The following is an 18,698-nucleotide window of genomic DNA, read 5'->3' on the forward strand; positions in this document are numbered from 1 at the left end:
ATAATTTTGTTAGTGAAATTGATTGAAATTGATTGTTGAAATATTAAAATTTTTTTCAAGCATTACTCATTATTTTTTTAGTTTCCATTATAACTATTTTTATATTTTTTAATCATTATAACTACTTTAGTCTAACAAAATTATATTCTGTATCTAGCAAAATTTTAGATCTTTCAATAGAATCTTTTTTTTTCATGTACTTTTATTTCATTGTACATAGTCGTAAGGTTGCAGAAATTCGTAGAGATCGTTTGAAATATCGTCTGCGATGCTCTTTTGCGAAGTACGATTACAAGAGAAAATGAAGCAGAATGCTGCACTGAGAGAAAAGTGTTTGACATTTGTAATTATAAATGCATCGTAAAATTACTACAATTAAGAGCTCTTTTTTATAGTTGCAAAAATATAGCTCAGTAGTATGTGTATAAAAAATTAATTGCATAAAATAATTATGATTAAGAACTCCATTTTTTTATAGTTACTATAATATTGATGATTATCTATAAGTTCAATATTTTTGAAAAACAGTACAAAGATTTCTCTCCAAAATGCTTTTTTAAAAATTTTCTTATGATTTTTCTTAACTGAATTATGTGTCATTGAAACTAAACCTAGCTCACAACCAACATTAAAATTCGGTGAAATACCATCGTAGAAGTATTTTGAAGCTCGAAGCTTCTGATCGTTTTTAAATTTAATTCTACAGAATTGAGAAAATAAAATTGTTTGTGATGATTTTTTTACCAAATTTCACCGTTGGTTATTTAGCGATGCAGGTTTAATTTCAATATCGCGTATAATTTAGTTAAGAAAAATCATAAGAAAATTTTTAAAAAAGCATTTTGGAGGTAAATCTTTATATTGTTTTTCAAAAATATTGAATTTTTAAAAAAAAAAACTTTTTATCAAACTGCGCACTATTAAATGTATGTAATGTTAAGAAATACAGCAACACGATATTTATTAAAATACAGAACTGTGAAGACAACATTTTTTTGAAAAGCGGTTAAAAGCACGCTAAAGTATAAGTTTCAAGCTTTAAAATGCTTTTTTATTTTTTCATCTGCTTTTCATCTGATGACCTGAATATTATGCAATTTTAAGTTCTATATCCGGAAACTTTTCGACGACAGTGTACATATAGTTGAAATCGAAAACGACTGTAAATTATAACCGGAGCCATACATTACATATTTTTTAAATATAAAAAACTATGAATATAATTATCATTATTAACATTATAGCAGTGATAACTATAAAAACATGGTGACCTATTGAAAACCTATTATTATTACTACCAATTATTATTTTCTCATGCAATTATAGTGGCAAACACTTTTCTCTCAGTGTGTGCAAATGAAATTTTCTATGTTATCACAGAAGTGACAGTAGGAGCGCATGGAATCGCAGCTACTGCGTAGAAAGACGCGTCTGGCAAAGTAGACGACCGTGCATCGTGCCTCAGGAAGGGGAAAATAAAAAAGGAGGCTATGCACGAGGCGAAGAAGGACTCGCACCATATGTGCGACGCGTCGCGATTCGCGATTTCCCGCTATCATGATCCTCGAAGACTATCCCAAGAGTGCATGGCATTTGCGAATCTCCACCACGCGTCTTTCCCGCTGGATTATGTTGATGGTATCATGCGCGAACATAATCGCCAACCGTGCGACAAAAAGTCGACGTCGACGTCGACGAAGACGAAGACAACGGGGAGGCATGTTGTAATTAAACAAGGTATCGTATTCCCGAAGATCGAGCACCCAGCAAACGAGAATGGATTGAAATGAATTGAAATGGATTCAGATTTTCAGAAATGTTGATTCACGAATGTTAAAATCAATGTCTTTCAATCTAAAAATAATATTAGCTTTTTCTGTGCATTGTGAACACTGTTCAATTCAAAATTTTGAATAGGAAATGCAGTTTTTCAATCCAATTGCATCCAATTGCATCCAATTGAATCTAATTGAATCCAATTAAATCCAAAAAAAAGTATTCGCTATTTAAAATATGCATTCGGATAGAAAAAAATTTCAATCCATTTTAATCCATTCTCATTTGCCGGGTAGTAGCAAAAAAAATGGCGTCCGCGCGTTTCAGTCCTAAATGCTGACATTAACATAATGTTCAATGATTTGATTATATTTTTTCAATTTTTTATTTGATATTTTACATATCGTAATGCACAACTTAAAAAAAATTATTATTAAGGACCAATTAACATTTAAGACCAATTAACATTTAGGACTGATTAGCACATTTAGAATCTAATTGATCACGCCGCTATATAACATCTCGTCTAATTCCATTATGTCATCGAGGGGCGAGTGCGAAATCTGAAATCGAGAGGAAAACAAGGCTCATATGTATGTTGTGCATCCAGCCGCAACGAAAACAAAGCGAGAGAAGATCGCTGACGAAGAGATATCGTAGACGAGACAACCCCGTAACCGCTAACATTGTGCTTGCATACCGCCGCGTGCGATCGATCATGCCAGTCTGCACAGTGTTTTCTTCAAGCTGCATTTAAGATGTGATCACAGTTTTCACATTGTGAGAAAAGCGCGAGAGGACGACCGGCCTGATGGTAGATTGCACGCGCGAATTGCCAACGCGGTTTTACGCAGTTCGAATCAAAAAGTTCGAAGATTCCGAGCTCAATCTTGAGGAGTTCCATTCGCAACCACAAGCAAACTGAGGCTGTGTTCCAATTAGATAGGTGCGATTTTTCGATATATCTCTATAAGCATCGCAATTTTCTTTTTTTGAATCACAATACGTGCGATATATAACTGGCTTTTTAATCGCAAAATCACGCTTTTTCACGTAATATTCTACATTTGTTCTTTAATTCTTTTAAATCATCATCAAATTCAACTAACGAACAACAAAAAACTGATACAATTTTTTATTTTATAAAGGATTTCTTTTTTGAATACGTATTCTGAATTTTATTAAAGATTTTTCAATGCTGGTAACTGAAAATCAATTAGTTTTCATCAATTATAATAGTAACTCAAATTTAAAACAGTAGTAAATTAAACGTAATGAACGCGTGTATTAAAATTAATAAATATAATAATTATAGAAATTAATTTACGCATTAATAAAGTGTAAGAGGTCTGAAAATTAATTTACATGTTAATGAAATGTAAGAAACGTAAACGTATTAAAGCGTTAATGCATAGGCTTAATTAAAATATTATTAATATCCGTAAATGTGAAAGTACATTAAAAAAAATCTTCAGTTATATAGAATTTAAATTTCATTCACCAGTTACATACATTAATAGTTAATGCAATTATTAAATAAAAAAAATTTCAATTTAAAAACAATGTATTGGAACATAACCTAATAAATGTAAAATCCATTGTGTATAGAATCACTGTGAAAAATGAAATTTAATATATTATACTTTTAAGTTATATAATTCGAATTTAATTTTATGACATTACATTATATAAATTTAATGTATATTTATAACTGAAAAGTATATTTGTGTACATGTTATTGTGTACATGTAATATACATAAAATTTAATGTATTTTTCATAAAAATTTATGAAATTTAATGTACACGTTCATTACACGTTTATTAGTAACTACTGCAACTTAATTTTCAGTTAAATTATTCATTACTTTTAATTTCGTTCATTTATATATAAAGAAAGCTCGTGCATGATTACATTTCTAACAGTGATATACACTTAAAAATTTCAGCGTTGTTATTGCCAGCCATTCTTTGTTACATTAAGATTAAATTATTAAACATTCAGTTTTGGTTTTGATGTCCGTTTGGACTATAATTAATATCAAAGTTTTTTCCCTTCTTTTTTCTTTTTCTTTGCGATTAACATTTTAGGTGTATTAAAAGTTATTCATTAATTTCAATAATTGACACTGATTCGCTGAATGGTCAAAGACTGGTTTTTGACTAAACTTAATAGAATTTAAGTGTTTGTGATATGGTGAATTTTTGTTTTAGTGAACTATCTTCTATTATTTTACAATACATCGTTTTGCTACCAACAAATTTACCTTTTAATAATTTTAATACATTTTAGATTGTTAAAGTTCGTTTTTACATTATAGTTTCCGTTAATAGACGGCTCACTGAAATGAATTAATTTGTAAAAAAATTTTTTGTAATTACAATATCATATCTCTGAGGATAACTCAAAAGTGACTTATTATTAAAGTTGTTTTGTTAACCGTTGATTTGCACAAGAATTACCGTGCTTGATTCCTATTGCCCTGTTATATTCAACCATTTTGTAAAAATTTCATTAAATTGAATATATAATATTTTTAAGTTACATAATTTGAACTTAATTTCATAACATTATAACATTAAATTTAATGTATTTTTCATTTATATTTGAATATTTAATATTCATTACATTTAAATAAGTACTGTAACTTAATTTTCAGTTAAATCATTCATTACTTTTAATTTCGTTCATAACCACGAGCTTACATTTACATGTAAAGGAATTGGCGGCAAATTTCTAATGAATGTTTTATTATTAGTTTTGAAGATTTAGGTTTCAATTTCTAGTTGGTCAGAAGAGTTTGAATGACTGCGCATCTAAAGGAATGTTATATCTGGTATTCTTATATCATGGTAAAATATAAATTTCTTAAATTGATTAAAAATGTCTGACAAGTTGAAAAATGATATGTTACACAATGCAACGTATGTATCATGGTCGAATCGCCTTGAAGAGCGTGAAGATGGTCGATCCTATCGACTAAACAACTTATAACTAACGGTGACCATGGCGCCGTGCTCTTGTTTTCAATGATCGGTCACGTCAGTTTTAGCTCGAATTCGCGATCCGCGTTTTCATAGATTCTCAGAAAGATTTAATTGCAAAACTATTCTTAATCATGAATGCTTTTAAACTCGATGATGAAGCATTGAATGACACACACGAGCTCTCATTCAATTTCCCAGCAGAGGATAATAACAGCCAAACTTCTGTATCGTACGTTATTAATACGAATGCATCTCCTGTATCCGAACACAAGGTAAATTTTATTATGAAACCTTTCTTTTTTGATATAATGTTTTAACATAACGTTTCATATTTTTTCTCATGTTTTACACAATACTTGTAACGCCGACTACGCTTTCATATAAATATGAATTTAAAGATTAAAACCTTTTTGTATCTTATTGTTGCTCACGTATTCTGAGAAAAAAATGTGGATGGGGATTTAATACCATATGTAGTGTTTATATAATTCTTGCCATATTGATATAAAATAGCAACATGGTGGATTTAACATCACGATTTAAAGGACATTCATCCAGAACTATCAAACAGATTATGAATTATTTTTATGAATTTCATTTGCAAAATCTATCAACTTTGAGCAAACAGGATTTTGATCAATATTTTACACATTTATACGTATTATAGTGTCACGTACAATTTTTAATAAAAATATTAACAAATAACGCTGGAACAATTGTTGACATGAAGCTTGTCGATAGTAATAACAATTTATGATGACCGTTAAAACTTTCATACTTGAAACAAAACTCAATAAATTTTTTGATAAAAGAACATTAATAAATCTAATCTTTGTTGTAGCCAATTTTAAACATTCTCAATTTTGACAAAATGGTGGACTTCTAAAATTAAAAAATGTAATTTTTCATTTAAAAAATTGTTCAGTTTTTATCATAACAAAATTATAACTTAAAAAAATTCCTACGAAAACTAGATTTATTAATATGTTTCAAGAATTAGGTATTTTGTTTGAGATAAATTGTAAAAATTGAGATGATCACCGCTATTGTTATTATAATGTCAAATAGTTGTGCCGATACTATTTATCAAAATTTTTAATTAAAAATTTTATACATATAACACTCACTAATATACATATAAGATATTGATCAAAATTCTGGTTGAATAAAATTAATAATTTTGCGCAAAAAGAAATATACATCTTGACATTGGTGTTTATATCAACATCAACATGGTGAGCATTATATTTGTCCGTAGCGTTAAATCCAAGTCCATATTTTTTAGAATACAGAATTATTTACTATTCATAAAAAAATAAAAAGAAAACAGTCCATTTGTATTGGCAAACAGATCGTCATGGATTGTCCAACAGAATGTAAGGTTTTAAACGACACTGTGAAGAATCAATTTGAAGTAAAAGAATGTGAAAATTTATGCGGAAGTGAAAAAACAGAAGCATCAAACAATATCGATGAATATGATCAAATATTCGATTTGGATCACGAAAATCCGTCTTATTTTAATTCTAGTATAAACGATTGTGATGTTTCCATTTACGAATATTTTGATTGCAATGACAAGACAATTCAGGAAGAAGATTCCGAAGATATAGAGAAAACAATTCAAAATCAATTTTTAACGGATGATCAACATACAAATTCTTTGAACAATTTAACAGAATTTCGAGATAGTCTTAATATTGATTCGATGCATGAAAAAATATGTCGAATAAGATATGAGAAAGAAAAATTCATGGATTCAGGAATCTCTACTAATGAACTAATTGCTGAGAATTTTATTAATTCGCAGAATATTCCTAACGATGTCACTTGTAAAATTATTGAAAAAGACACAAAAAATAAAGAGATAAAGCTTGAAGCACAGAATGTTACATGTATAAATATTGAAGATTCTCTTCAAGAAGAATTAGACATGAAAAACTTATCAGTTTCAACAATAGAATCTGGTAACTATTTTATAAGTGATAACGAGAATTATTTTAAAAATGACATCGAGCTCTCGAAATGTATGGAAGAGAACGCGAATCATATGTTAAATATATGTAACGAAAAAGACAGTATCGAAGAAACGATTACAGAGATGAAGAAAATGGATAAAATAATCAAGAATCTTTTATACACTAGTGACGACGAGCATTACGATTCGACGGAGGAACGAATGATAGAAGATTTATCTGCGACGGAGGAACGAATGATAGAAGACTTATCTGCAAAAATGGAAGACGATTGCGATGACGTAATGAAGAAAATTATCGAAAGTTGCTGTCACGCCGCAGATTTTCAGCAACGTTCAACGATATGTGAAATCTCGAGTGCAGATTCCATACAACCAAGTAGCAAACGTGTAATTAAGGAATTTCGAGAAAACGAATTTTTCCCATGTCGTCGCGTCGTTTCCGAGACTGCCATAGCGAAAGAAGATATATTGAGAACTATCGAGGAAGCAGAGAAAATATTAACTGACAATCCATATTGGGAAAAGTCAGAGGCAATTGTTAATCAGATAACTGAAAATTATGACAAAAACAATTCGTCGGAAAAATCTGCGGAAGAAGTAAGAGATGATAAAGAGCATGAAGGAATAAATGAAACAATAAGTCAAAAAGAAATCGATTTTATTGAGACTAAAGATAACAAGATAAATTCAGTAAATACGATTGAAAATATTGCGGCCTCGAAGTCTGATGTTGTTGAAGATAATTTGCAAAAATTAGCTGAAATTACATATTCAGGTCGTCTTAGATCACGCATCGAGATTCGGGAAATTTTGGAGAAGATAGCTGAAGAAAAGAAGAAAATAGAAAATCGTAAGAATGAATCGCTAGAGACACTATCGAAGAAATTCGAGGAAATTGACAAACTCGTTGCTGATCATAATTATACTTTTCTTGGATCTGATAATGATGATTCTTATGAATTAAAAACTCCAGAGAATGTCGTCAATAATTTTGACAGTCTCGACGAGTTTCAGGTTCAGATTGATCCAAAAAATTTCGAAGTTCCTTTAACGAAGCCCGAAATAGCTGAAAAATTGAAAATCGAGGAATTAGAAAAAGAACTGGAGGATGAAATAAAAGAGCACAAGAAACTTATGGATGAATATCAAAAAATTATTGCGACGGATTTAGAGAAGATTCAATTGACTTTGGAGTCGGAATCAATGCAAGCTTACAATGACGCGGATATCGATAAAGAAATAAAAAATAAATCTAAAGACGACGAAAAAATAAGTGAGGAATTTTCAAATGAAATATTAGAAATGACAGATGATACAACGGTGGCTAAAACTGATTCGGAATCCGACGATTTTTTTATGGAAGAGTGGAAGGAACCTGAAAGAACGTACATTAAAGGAAAAGTCTATGACTTTGACGAAAAAAAGCATGGCGTTAGGTAAGCTCTCGAAATAATAATTTAACTCATAATTAACAATTATTAAAATATTATAAAATGTTAATACTTAACCATTTAACTTAACAGTAATAATTATTAATAATAAATGATTTAATAATAAATAATTATTATTAGACATTAATAGTTAACAGTTTAATTTAATAATAATGAGTAATTAAAAGGATATTAATCATTAATATCTTAGATAATAATTATCTAATTTAACAACAGATGATAATTTTAGGATGACGGAAGAACTCATCAGGAAGCACTGCAAGGAGCACAAGTTGTATCAAACCCCGTATTTGAACGACGTTCTGTATTTGCATTACAAAGGCATGCACAATACTCGATCAATCACGTTAATCGTATTTAATATCAATGATGAATGTATCGATGATGAATTTACGTATTTTAGGATTTTCCTTCATCGAGAACCTCGAGAAATACACGGGTCTAAAGTGTTTGTGGCTAGAGAGCAATGGTATATACGAGATTGCCAATTTAGAAAATCAGAGCGAACTTAAGAGCTTATATCTGCACCACAACCTTATCAGCAAAATCGAGAATCTCGACTGCCTGCCGAAGCTCGACACCCTGAATCTCTCGCACAACACGATACGGAGGATCGAGAATCTCGGTGACTCGAGTCGTGAAGCGGGTATTATCCCAGATGACCTTGACCTTGACGTGCCTCTGCTTTTCAGACGGCCTCAAGTTCCTGAACAACCTGAACCTGTCGCACAACTATCTACGAGAAACCGCTGACATCGAGCATCTCCGTCTGCTGCACACGCTCTCGATCTTGGATATCTCTCACAACAGGATCGACACCTGCGACATCGTTGACGTAAGTCGATAACTACGCACGGTGCATGCAATACGCACAACCGGAATATATTTCCGAAATGACAGGTGATGTTACGGCGAAAACGCGAATGGAATATATTTACGTATTAAATAATGTTTGTGGTTGCAAACTGATATTATCTTAACCATTAACTTGAAAAATTCTACTGCAGCTACATTCGTTAACCCTTTACTCGAGTAGGTTTTTTTACAACATAATTATTCGTGTGGGGTATATTTTTCATATCTCAATATTATATCTTTATTTCAATTTTTATTTCTTTGACAATTTACAATAAAATAAAAATTGATAATAAGTCTTCTAGGTAAAAACGGATAAATATAATTGTTTTTAAAAATATATATACACTAAATAACGTGCATTAAGACAGTTAGCGAATTTATAAAAGGAGTTTTGGATATCTCACACTAATAATAAAGAGTTTATTACATTATGAACTAAAAGGTTAATAATAGGCTTTTACCTATTTTTTTTTTCAGAGAGCTAAATTAAAAATATGAATCTACACATATAAAAAATGCTTTACATATATTAATACAAAATGTCTCTATGATGCGTATAATCTCGTCGAGATATCTGATTTGCCGCAAGTGCGAGCAAAAGTTGAACTGTTTAGATTTTGGGAGACATGAAGTCGCTGCGCGTTGTAACGTTGAGTGGCAACCCAGTGCTAAAACAGATAAAGATGTATCGCAAGACGATGATCCTTAAATGCAAGAATCTTCAATATCTAGACGATCGACCGGTGTTCCCACGCGATCGTGCCTGCGCCGAGGCCTGGTAAATTTATCAGCAAGAACACGACATGTGAGAAAGTAATATCTCGTTAGTCTTAAAATATCTCTGAATCGACACACAGGATGCGTGGCGGTATCGACGAGGAGGTGGCCGAGAGGAATCGGTGGTTCCAAGCGGAGCAGAAGAAAATCAACGACAGTGTTATGGGTGAGTTAAAAGATTCGTTACTCGAAGCGAGCCTCGAAATGGCCACCCCTTTGATTCCTCTCACCTGTTCGGTTCCTCTGGTCTCGGTTTTTGTTTACCTGTCGAACGTTGCGTCCGCCCTCGAAAGCCCTGATAAACAAAAGGAAGCTGTGCAAACCGGTCGGGACGTCCGAAAAGGAGGCGACAGATAAGAAGAAGAAGGAGAAGAAGGAAGAGGAGGAGGACGAGGAGGAGGAGGAGGAAGAGGACGAAGAAATCACGACGAAATCAAGCGCGCGCACCGCGACAAGGAGCAGCGGACTGGTAAGAACTAGTTTCGTCAAGGTCTGGTACAGAATTCGTGCTTTGAATAATATCACCACCATCGGTCCCGTCGGCTATTTGATCATTCACCACGTAAAACCCGTACACCTCCCGATCTCCTGCCATCCATGATACCGGCCACGATCAACGCGCTAAAGCTCGACCTGGAGAAGAAGAAAAAATCTGAGGAGCGATCCTTCCTCGGTTCTTATGACTCTCCGTTGTCGTCGTCATCGTCGGAAGACGAACAGCTCGCAAACGAAGAAAACGAACGCTCACGGCAAAAAGGAGGCAAGGAAAGTGACGGAAGGAGGCCAATGGCGGAGCAAGAGAAAAAAGTTTCCGATGAAAACAACGAGGAGCTTCTGCTGCCCTGGAAAGCCAAGGTATGCAATCCTTCTCTTCTTGTAACAAATGGGAATTTAACAAGGGATGTATAAAGAATTGTTCATCTATTCCTCATGGTTAGGTCCGAGAAGAGATCCGATCGCGAACGCTGATCGAAGAAATATCGGAATCTAAACATGACATCGCTGGTGATGCAGAAAGAAAACACGCAGATCAAATTTTGAATAACTATGAAAGTATATACGATTCACTCGGTGATGGTATCGTCAACAGGAAGACTGTCTCTCCTAAGAAAGAAGTATTGGAACTGCAATTAGAAAAAGAAAAGACAGCAGATTTACAAGAATCAATCAGTAACAATAATAAAGCTAACGGTGAGCAGATTATATCTCTCTCTCGGTTCCTTACAACACAACTCAAAATATCATCAAATTTATATTTAATGAGCTAAAATGATTAAATTTAAAGCAAAACGATATTTTCTTCAAACTTTGACCTTCGAAACTAAATCTAAACTCTAAAAATTCTCTGTAGAAGATTTCTTTTTATTACAAAAATAATACAACTTAAAAAATATCTTTTGTACACGATGATAACTTAAAAAACTTAATTATCAAATTATTACAATGAATGAGTTAGGTGAAGATTATATATACTCTAGCAATTATCAAACTTCACAATGTCCGTCAAATAGGACTTACGTATAAAAAGTTTTTTTAAAGCATTCATAAGATCTTCCACAAGAGTTATAAGTTGTGTTGTTTTTGTAAATAAAAAATAGTGTCTTTTATAGGCAATATTAATTTAGAATTAAGACAAGAGTTTCGATGATTGATGACACTCTTTGTATTGTGTCGATTTTGGTTCTACAAAATTATAATAAATCCGGAATATGATTCTCTTTCATTAAATGTGATGTAACTCGAAACATCACAACACAACTTATATTTGCCTTTAGCAATTAAAATTTAGCAATTAAAATTTAAAATAAAAATATTGCGATATTTCGAATTATGTCACTTTTAATTATTCTCCAAATTTGTTATATTTTGTAGGTCATCAAAATTATCAATTCGAAAAGTGGTGGTTTTTTAAGGATTTTGAGAGAAATTAAAATAACAGAAATAACATTCAATCACATTTCTAAGAATATATTCTTTTTATCGATATTATTTGATTAATTAATAATTTTCTGTTAAATTAAAAAATAGTTTTTCCTCTTTTCTAAAAAAATTAATCTTTGAGTTGTGTCACTTTTGAAATAAGAGAACGACATGTTAAAGAATTAATATTTTGACGCCTGTAGAGATACAGTTTAACAAGAAATTATGCGCTTGTAGGATAAGATTGCCGAAATTGCATCACTTTTTGCACTTAAAGGTTCATAACTCAGAAACGAGGAATATTCTTAAGTTTTTTACAGCACAATAAATTGCACTCTTTTCCCTTTCTTATGTAATTTTTTCATGATTTTTTGCATTATTATAATGTTTAAAATGAAGATTTTTTTCAGTATTATGCGATTTTTAGACAACGAAACTAAAAAATTATAAGAAAAGGAAAAAATTGTATTTCATTATGCGTAAAAAACTTAAAAATATATTTTTCATAATTTCTGAAAAAACACATGATAATTTCAAGAAGTAATTTAAGGAGTTTCTGTGTGAAACAAAATAAACACTTCGTTTACATTTTTACATAATAACAAATGGAATAAAAATGTAAGAAATGAAAAAATATTAAGTAATGTGCGATTTAAAAGCTTAGATTGTGGTTTAGGAAATCACATTATGATACGATTTAACTAAAGAATTTTAAAATTTTATTTATTTAACTTATAAAAATATGTAAAGCAAACTTTAATCCTATTAATTTAAATTTAATAATATTCTAATCACGACAAATGATCAGGTTATTTAACTTATATTTTCTATAATTCTGTTATAAAATATGTTGAAATATAGCAACGCCACGATTTTTTTATTTATGTAACAACCCTCCTATTGCGACTCTTTATGTCAATATAATAGCGTTGCAATATCACATGTACTTCTTAAATAACCCGTAAGAAAGTATATAAACGCAATAATTGAATTTTTAAGCGAGATAGTGCGATTTAGGAGCTGGTGCGATTTCGGCAACTTTATCCTAATCGTAGAAAAATGTCATACATTATCTATAATTATTTTTATCTTAATTTATTATTTTATTTCGTTTATTTTTATCTCGAATAAATTTCTACATCATCTATAATTATTCTCATCTTGGTAATTAAAATTGTTTTTTACAGATTGTAAAAGCGAGAGAACGTTTGCCTGTTCAGTATCGTGTGACACATCGGATCTAAAACAGATGTTAGAAGAATACCATAAACCTGCTAATGCAATCACCAACGAGGAAGATATATTGAGTAAAAGTATCAAGAGCTATCAAAGAAAAAACAAAGACTCTCCGTTCGGTTCTAAACTTAGCAGCATCCGAGAAGAAATGAGAGAATTCTGCGACAGTATGGATAGGTTTATTGACGAAAACAAGATAGTGTTCAAGAATGGCGAAGTGGAGGGATTCTGGGGCGAGAAAAAGATGGTGGACCAAAATTTACAAACTGATTTTGTTGATGATAGGAAGACCCAAGAAACTGGAACCAAGGTTTCCGTGAGCGAGGAAGATAAACTACGATGGTGGAGTACCAAGGAAAGAAAACTGAAGGTCAAGGAGATCTTAAAGAAGCGAGAGGACGAAGCAAAGAAAAACAAAGTGGAGGCAGAAGATACCAAAAGAGCTGAAAAATCCGATCGCTCCGATTCGTCGGAAGATAAAAAGCAGCTGACCGATGCTACAAGTTATTTTCAGGATGACTACGATTTGATGATGCTAAAGACTTGCCCGTCAAGTGTCCTTCCGGATTCAATGGAAACATATTCCGTGAAAAACACGGAAAATTATGAAAGCGAGCAACCTGTAAGTATGCAGCAAGAAGAATCGCACGGAGTGTTCCACAGTCTCTTTGCTGAATTGAGAAATCGGGACATTCGGGAGTGCGTACACAAACCGAAAATTTCAACTAAATTAATGGCTCTAGAGGAGAAACTGGATAACGAAAAATTAGCCATTGATACAGAGAAGAAAAATATCTGTACTCTCATCAATACGAAGGATCTTGTTAGTTCTAATGAACAGTATTCGGAACATGAAAATAGTGCAGAGAAGAATAATTCTGTAAAAATTGAGATTTTGGAAGACAAAATTAACGATCTTTCATTCGAATCTCCGGAAAGGAAGAAAAACATCGATGAATCTGACGACGATTCCTTTAAGACGGCATTGTCCGTTCAAGAAGACTCGCAAATTTTGGAAAGCAGTTATGAATTACCAAAAGTTTTAAAATTGACTAACAAGGAAAATAATTTTGACAAAATTATTGATTCAATTCAAAATGAAAATATCGATCTTTCAATGGACAATAATTGGAAGGAAGTAATTTCAAATAAAAATCATAACGACGCGATTTATGAAAATGAGAAAATCAATGACGAATTAGAAAAATCTTCTGATAAAACGGAGATATCAAAAAGCGAGCGAGAATTTTCAACTGAAACAGAACAATCTAATTCTCAAATGGAATCGCTCGTTCGAACGATAGATCGTTTATCTCTAGAAAGAGCGAGTCACTCTTCAAGACTGACGGGCAAAAGAACTCGCGAAGCGGAGGATGTCGAGGTGAGCAATAAGAAATCTTTTCTCATCAAGGAAACGAATCCCGGAAAGAAACTGGAGGAACGCAAATCTCGTAGTCAAATCTCTGAGAGATGCAGACAGCACATGATACAAGAAACGAAGAAATTTGCGAGGAAAGTATCGCCGTTGATCGACAAATGTATAACGCATCTAATAAAAGACGCGGAAAATGCAAACGGGAAATCGCAATGCTATAAATACAATCGGAGGAATCTTAGAGAATACTTGCCATCTGATTACCCTTCAAAAATGAATCTTAGTAAGCCCGCGGGCGATTTTGGAGAACAAAATAATTGCCACGATAAGTATGACAATAAATCTAATGACGTGACAAATACGTATTCTGAAAGACAAGAATTGATGACGGAACAAACGATCAATTCGCAATTCGCTGCGTCAGTTCATCGTTCTGGTAAGATCGGTATATTAATATACATGAAAAGAATAGTTTTGCTGAAATATTAAAAAATTGAGCTAAACATATTTACAAATTTGAAAATAATTTTATTGGACTATCACAATAATTGTGTAGCCCGTGCTGATTGATAAAATATCAAAACTTTTTGCAGCATAAAAATCATAACGACGCGATTTATGAAAATGAGAAAATCCGTGACGAATTAGAAAAATTTTCTGATAAAACGGAGATATCAAAGAGGGAGCGAGATTGTTTATGATTATTTATCGTGCCTGAATTTTCTATATAATTATCTTAATGGTCCAAAAAAATTATTTCCATATCTATATCTACCTAAATTTTTAGCAGAACCGTTTTTTTCGTGTAAAAAGAAGAATATAAAAATTAAAAATTATTTAGAATTACATTTATTTGTTCTAGATATCCAATCATTCGCCAATCTTTTTCGACAATCCCAAAACTCTGAGTCGCAGTCACCAGCAGTAAATGCCAATGTATCACTTTATGAAGAATTTTGCGATCATCTGCATAAATTAGACAACAGCAAGAAATTGCTGATTAAGCCAGATTTCACAATGGACAATAATGAATCAGAAGAAATATCTGATAATAAATTACAGAATACTGAATGTTCGATAAAAAAATCAATTAAATCACTAATCCAAATAGTTTCTGAATGTCCTACGACGTCTAAAAATTCTGAACAAATCTCATCAGAACGAAAAGAAATTAAATTATCGCATGGCTCGCAAACTACTTCCTATTGCAAACAGAAAGATGTTAGTATAATATATAATATTATAATATACAAGGTATTCGGCAACAGGAAAAGATGAAATTTAAGAAAGGATTCTAGATAAGAAAGATAGTTGAAGACTAATAAAATTGTGAATTCAGCTTCGTTTTTTATATAGTCGTTTGAATATTCGTGTAAAAAGCTAATCTAAAGCACATAATTTTTAGACATAAGTATAATAAAAGAACGAAGCGTCCATCGAAATTTTGTTACTCTCGTTTTGATAATTCTGAATGTTTAAATATTCACACATGTAGAAGTGTCTAATACATACGACTGTTTAAATATTTGTAATTATAAAACGGAGCTGAACTCACAATTTTGTGATTCCTTATTTTCATCCTTTATTATCCAGAATCTTTAAATTTTAATCTATCTGTTTGCTGAACCTTATATGTATATAAAATCAAAGCGTTATGTAATATACAAATTATTACACACACACACACACACACACACACACACACACAAATTATTTTTGTGCTTTGGTTCATAAAAAGTTTTGGTTACAATTGATTAAAATGATATTATTAATTTATACATTACCTTCAGGCTGTCCTCAGGAAATCCGAAGAGGAAACTGAGACATCTGATGATTCTGAAAAGCATATTAATGAAGAAAGCGCAGTTAATGTAAAAGAAGGAATAAAAGTCGAAACGTTTACAACATCGTGTACAATAGAAAATACAGAATACAAGGAAGAGTGTGTATTACCAAAAGAAGAAGAACGCAAACCCGTCACGACAAATATGAAAAAGAGTATAGAAATGCAAGTTGCACAGGAGAATTAAAATGGATCATTGTTTTACTACATTATTTTTGGATAAACAATCGCAGTTAATGTACATAACGCACATTAATCGAGAAAAAACTGTAAGACTAGGAATGGACTTTGCTTTCGAGGAAGCAAGTTTTCATGCGATTGAAGACTTTGTTATAGGCGATGTAACGTTCGTTAGTTTAAGTTTAGAGAATATTCAATATTTTTCTTGCTCTTCTATTTGAAATAAATGTGTTACTTTCATAAGACTCATTTTAAATGCGGAAACTTGGAAACTTTATCGAAAGAAACGACAGGTGGTGAAACAGGTCGACCTTCTACTACGTACACTTTATTTTTGTGTCCACACTCACATCAATTATATAATAATAATAATAATAATAATAATAATAATAATAATAAGAATGACGATGGCGGTGACGTGTCGATGAATCGTAATTAATAATAGTAATAATAATTAATCCGTAATTATGTGCAATGATAATCGGTCGCACGCAAAAGAAATGGTAATCTCTGTCACGTTTAAATATATTATATCTTTACCGTCACCATCAGCCTCTCTCCATCAGCCATATTGGCTTCCAGACGGATCCTAGATGGATCTCAGATCACTCACTCCTGCAGAAGCTATCACCTTGACACTTGGCAAGAAGCTCTTGATATTATAATATATTTATATAGAGTGATACCGCGTGTAACGAAACTGTCTCCCTTCCTGTCATCCGACTTCTTTCATCTTTATCACTTCCCTCACTCTTCGCGCACTCCATTTCGTATTATTTATGCAGAGGATCTATATCCCTTCCTCTCGAACAAACGTAAGGATTACATACCTGCTAGGATCGTTTATAGGTTTATAAATATGCACGTATATGTATATCACACCTCGCTCTCCTCCGCGAAACAGGCACGCGAAAATCAAATTTGGTATTTCGTTTCTGTTTTTCTTTCTCTTTTTTTCTGCACCTTTCTTCTCTTCTCCTCGCATTCATCCTTATTATTATGTAGTTACTTGTGTTCTCGTGCGCTTCTTTTCTTTCTCGCTCGCATCCTCGCTTGCTCCCTATAATTGTAAGTTATTCTCCAGAACGTGCCAAGTGACGACCAAGAGCGGATCAACGCTTCGAGAATGAGGGAATCCGATCCACGGGAAATGACGATCCACGGTTAGATTATTTCTTTTGTGCGAATGTGATTCTGCGTGATGATTCTTGTCGCCATCCATTGATCAGCGCTTCATCGACACTTGCACGCCTCTTTGGATTTATCTCCTCGTACTATATCGTATCGTTATCGCGATCATATTTATGGTTGTTATCCATCGAGGTTAATGGTTATTTGATGCGTTGCAGTCCTTACACCTTACGACTTATGGTTTACGTTACAGAGAGTATCTTACATGCTAAGTTTCTCTTTCCAAAAATTAGGAAGTCCGCCGTTCTTTCTTTGTTCTTTCTTTTGTCCCTTGTTGTAGGGTTGTCGTCAACTTCATCGTCAAATACGTTCAGTTTCGTCGATACCTATCAAAATTGAACGATGCCTTTGTGAGGAAAAGACGCTTCTCATTATCCGCTTTGTTTCTCAAGAGAGAATATGAAAGAAGCAATTGTCCTCGACACTGTAGCAGACTTAATGCCGGTTACCCTAATTTGCAATCACGAAGTAAAAGCAACGAAACCTCTGTCACACTTCATCTATCGCATTTCCACTCTTTTTTTTATTTTGCAACTTGATTTTTATTACAAGAGATCGTTTAATTATTTTGACACCGAAAAACCGCGTCAGTCTTTTACTCTGATACAATAAAAATAAATCCTCTCTCGTCGTTTCTTCCATCATACTTTTTTCATACTTGTTCCCGGTTCGGACGAAGCTTCGTCGTAACTTAATTAAAAGCGATGTATTTTTATCTCGTAAAAGAGCGCGATTTATAAACGTTTTTCGCTGATAAATTCTGGCAAACTTTGTACTTTAATAATTATTTTATATAAGTAAGGTTGTGATTGTAACGTCGCGTCGCGAAAAATTGGAGATAAAAAGAATAGCAAATAAAGTAATAGTAATTTTACATCAAAAAGACACACGAACGAAATTTTTAGTTAGTTCAAAGATATGTCCGAATATCTCTCTCATTGACGAATGATATTATCTATCTTGTTAAAATATATCTCTGTTTTATCTTAAATGGGATTATATCGTTACGATATTTAGTTATGAGTTAAGAAGCGTGGAAAAGTTAAAACACACAAAAATATACAAGTTCATCAATTCCCCGCTTTTCTCCTTCATGATTGCAGATCGAATGTACCAGACTTTCATAA

The 18,698-nt window shown here is 32.3% G+C and overlaps 2 protein-coding genes across 2 annotated transcripts in view; both read left to right on the top strand.

Moving 5' to 3' along the window:
- LOC105151533 (defective transmitter release) overlaps positions 1 to 8,703 on the top strand; it is a 34,141-nt gene extending 25,438 nt beyond the window's left edge. Inside the window, exons 2-4 of the mRNA XM_087412328.1 lie at positions 1,381 to 5,034; positions 6,114 to 8,176; positions 8,421 to 8,703. Of these exons, the coding sequence (XP_087268454.1) occupies positions 4,894 to 5,034; positions 6,114 to 8,176; positions 8,421 to 8,703 (2,487 nt within the window). The 5' untranslated portion in view covers positions 1,381 to 4,893. The remainder of the gene's footprint in view (positions 1 to 1,380; positions 5,035 to 6,113; positions 8,177 to 8,420) is intronic.
- A 957-nt stretch (positions 8,704 to 9,660) lies between these two features.
- LOC105151524 (uncharacterized) lies at positions 9,661 to 16,623 on the top strand. Its single transcript, XM_011065284.2, has 8 exons — positions 9,661 to 9,827; positions 9,907 to 9,992; positions 10,120 to 10,295; positions 10,454 to 10,681; positions 10,765 to 11,017; positions 12,934 to 14,793; positions 15,220 to 15,578; positions 16,148 to 16,623. Exons 1-8 carry the CDS (start codon positions 9,676 to 9,678, stop codon positions 16,385 to 16,387), a joined length of 3,354 nt encoding a protein of 1,117 aa, XP_011063586.2. The 5' UTR covers positions 9,661 to 9,675; the 3' UTR covers positions 16,388 to 16,623.
- The last annotated feature ends 2,075 nt before the right edge of the window (positions 16,624 to 18,698 follow it).

The sequence above is a fragment of the Acromyrmex echinatior genome, chromosome 13 (assembly GCF_024713525.1).
Source record: "Acromyrmex echinatior isolate Ae372 chromosome 13, ASM2471352v2, whole genome shotgun sequence".
Lineage (NCBI taxonomy): Eukaryota > Metazoa > Arthropoda > Insecta > Hymenoptera > Formicidae > Acromyrmex > Acromyrmex echinatior.

Coding starts and splice junctions, on each gene's coding strand:
- LOC105151524 (XM_011065284.2), top strand. CDS start 9,676: ATGAAGTCGCTGCGCGTTGTAACGTTGAGTGGCAACCCAGTGCTAAAA. Junction 9,828..9,906: donor CGTGCCTGCGCCGAGGCCTG/GTAAATTTATCA, acceptor ATCGACACACAG/GATGCGTGGCGGTATCGACG. Junction 9,993..10,119: donor AATCAACGACAGTGTTATGG/GTGAGTTAAAAG, acceptor CGCCCTCGAAAG/CCCTGATAAACAAAAGGAAG.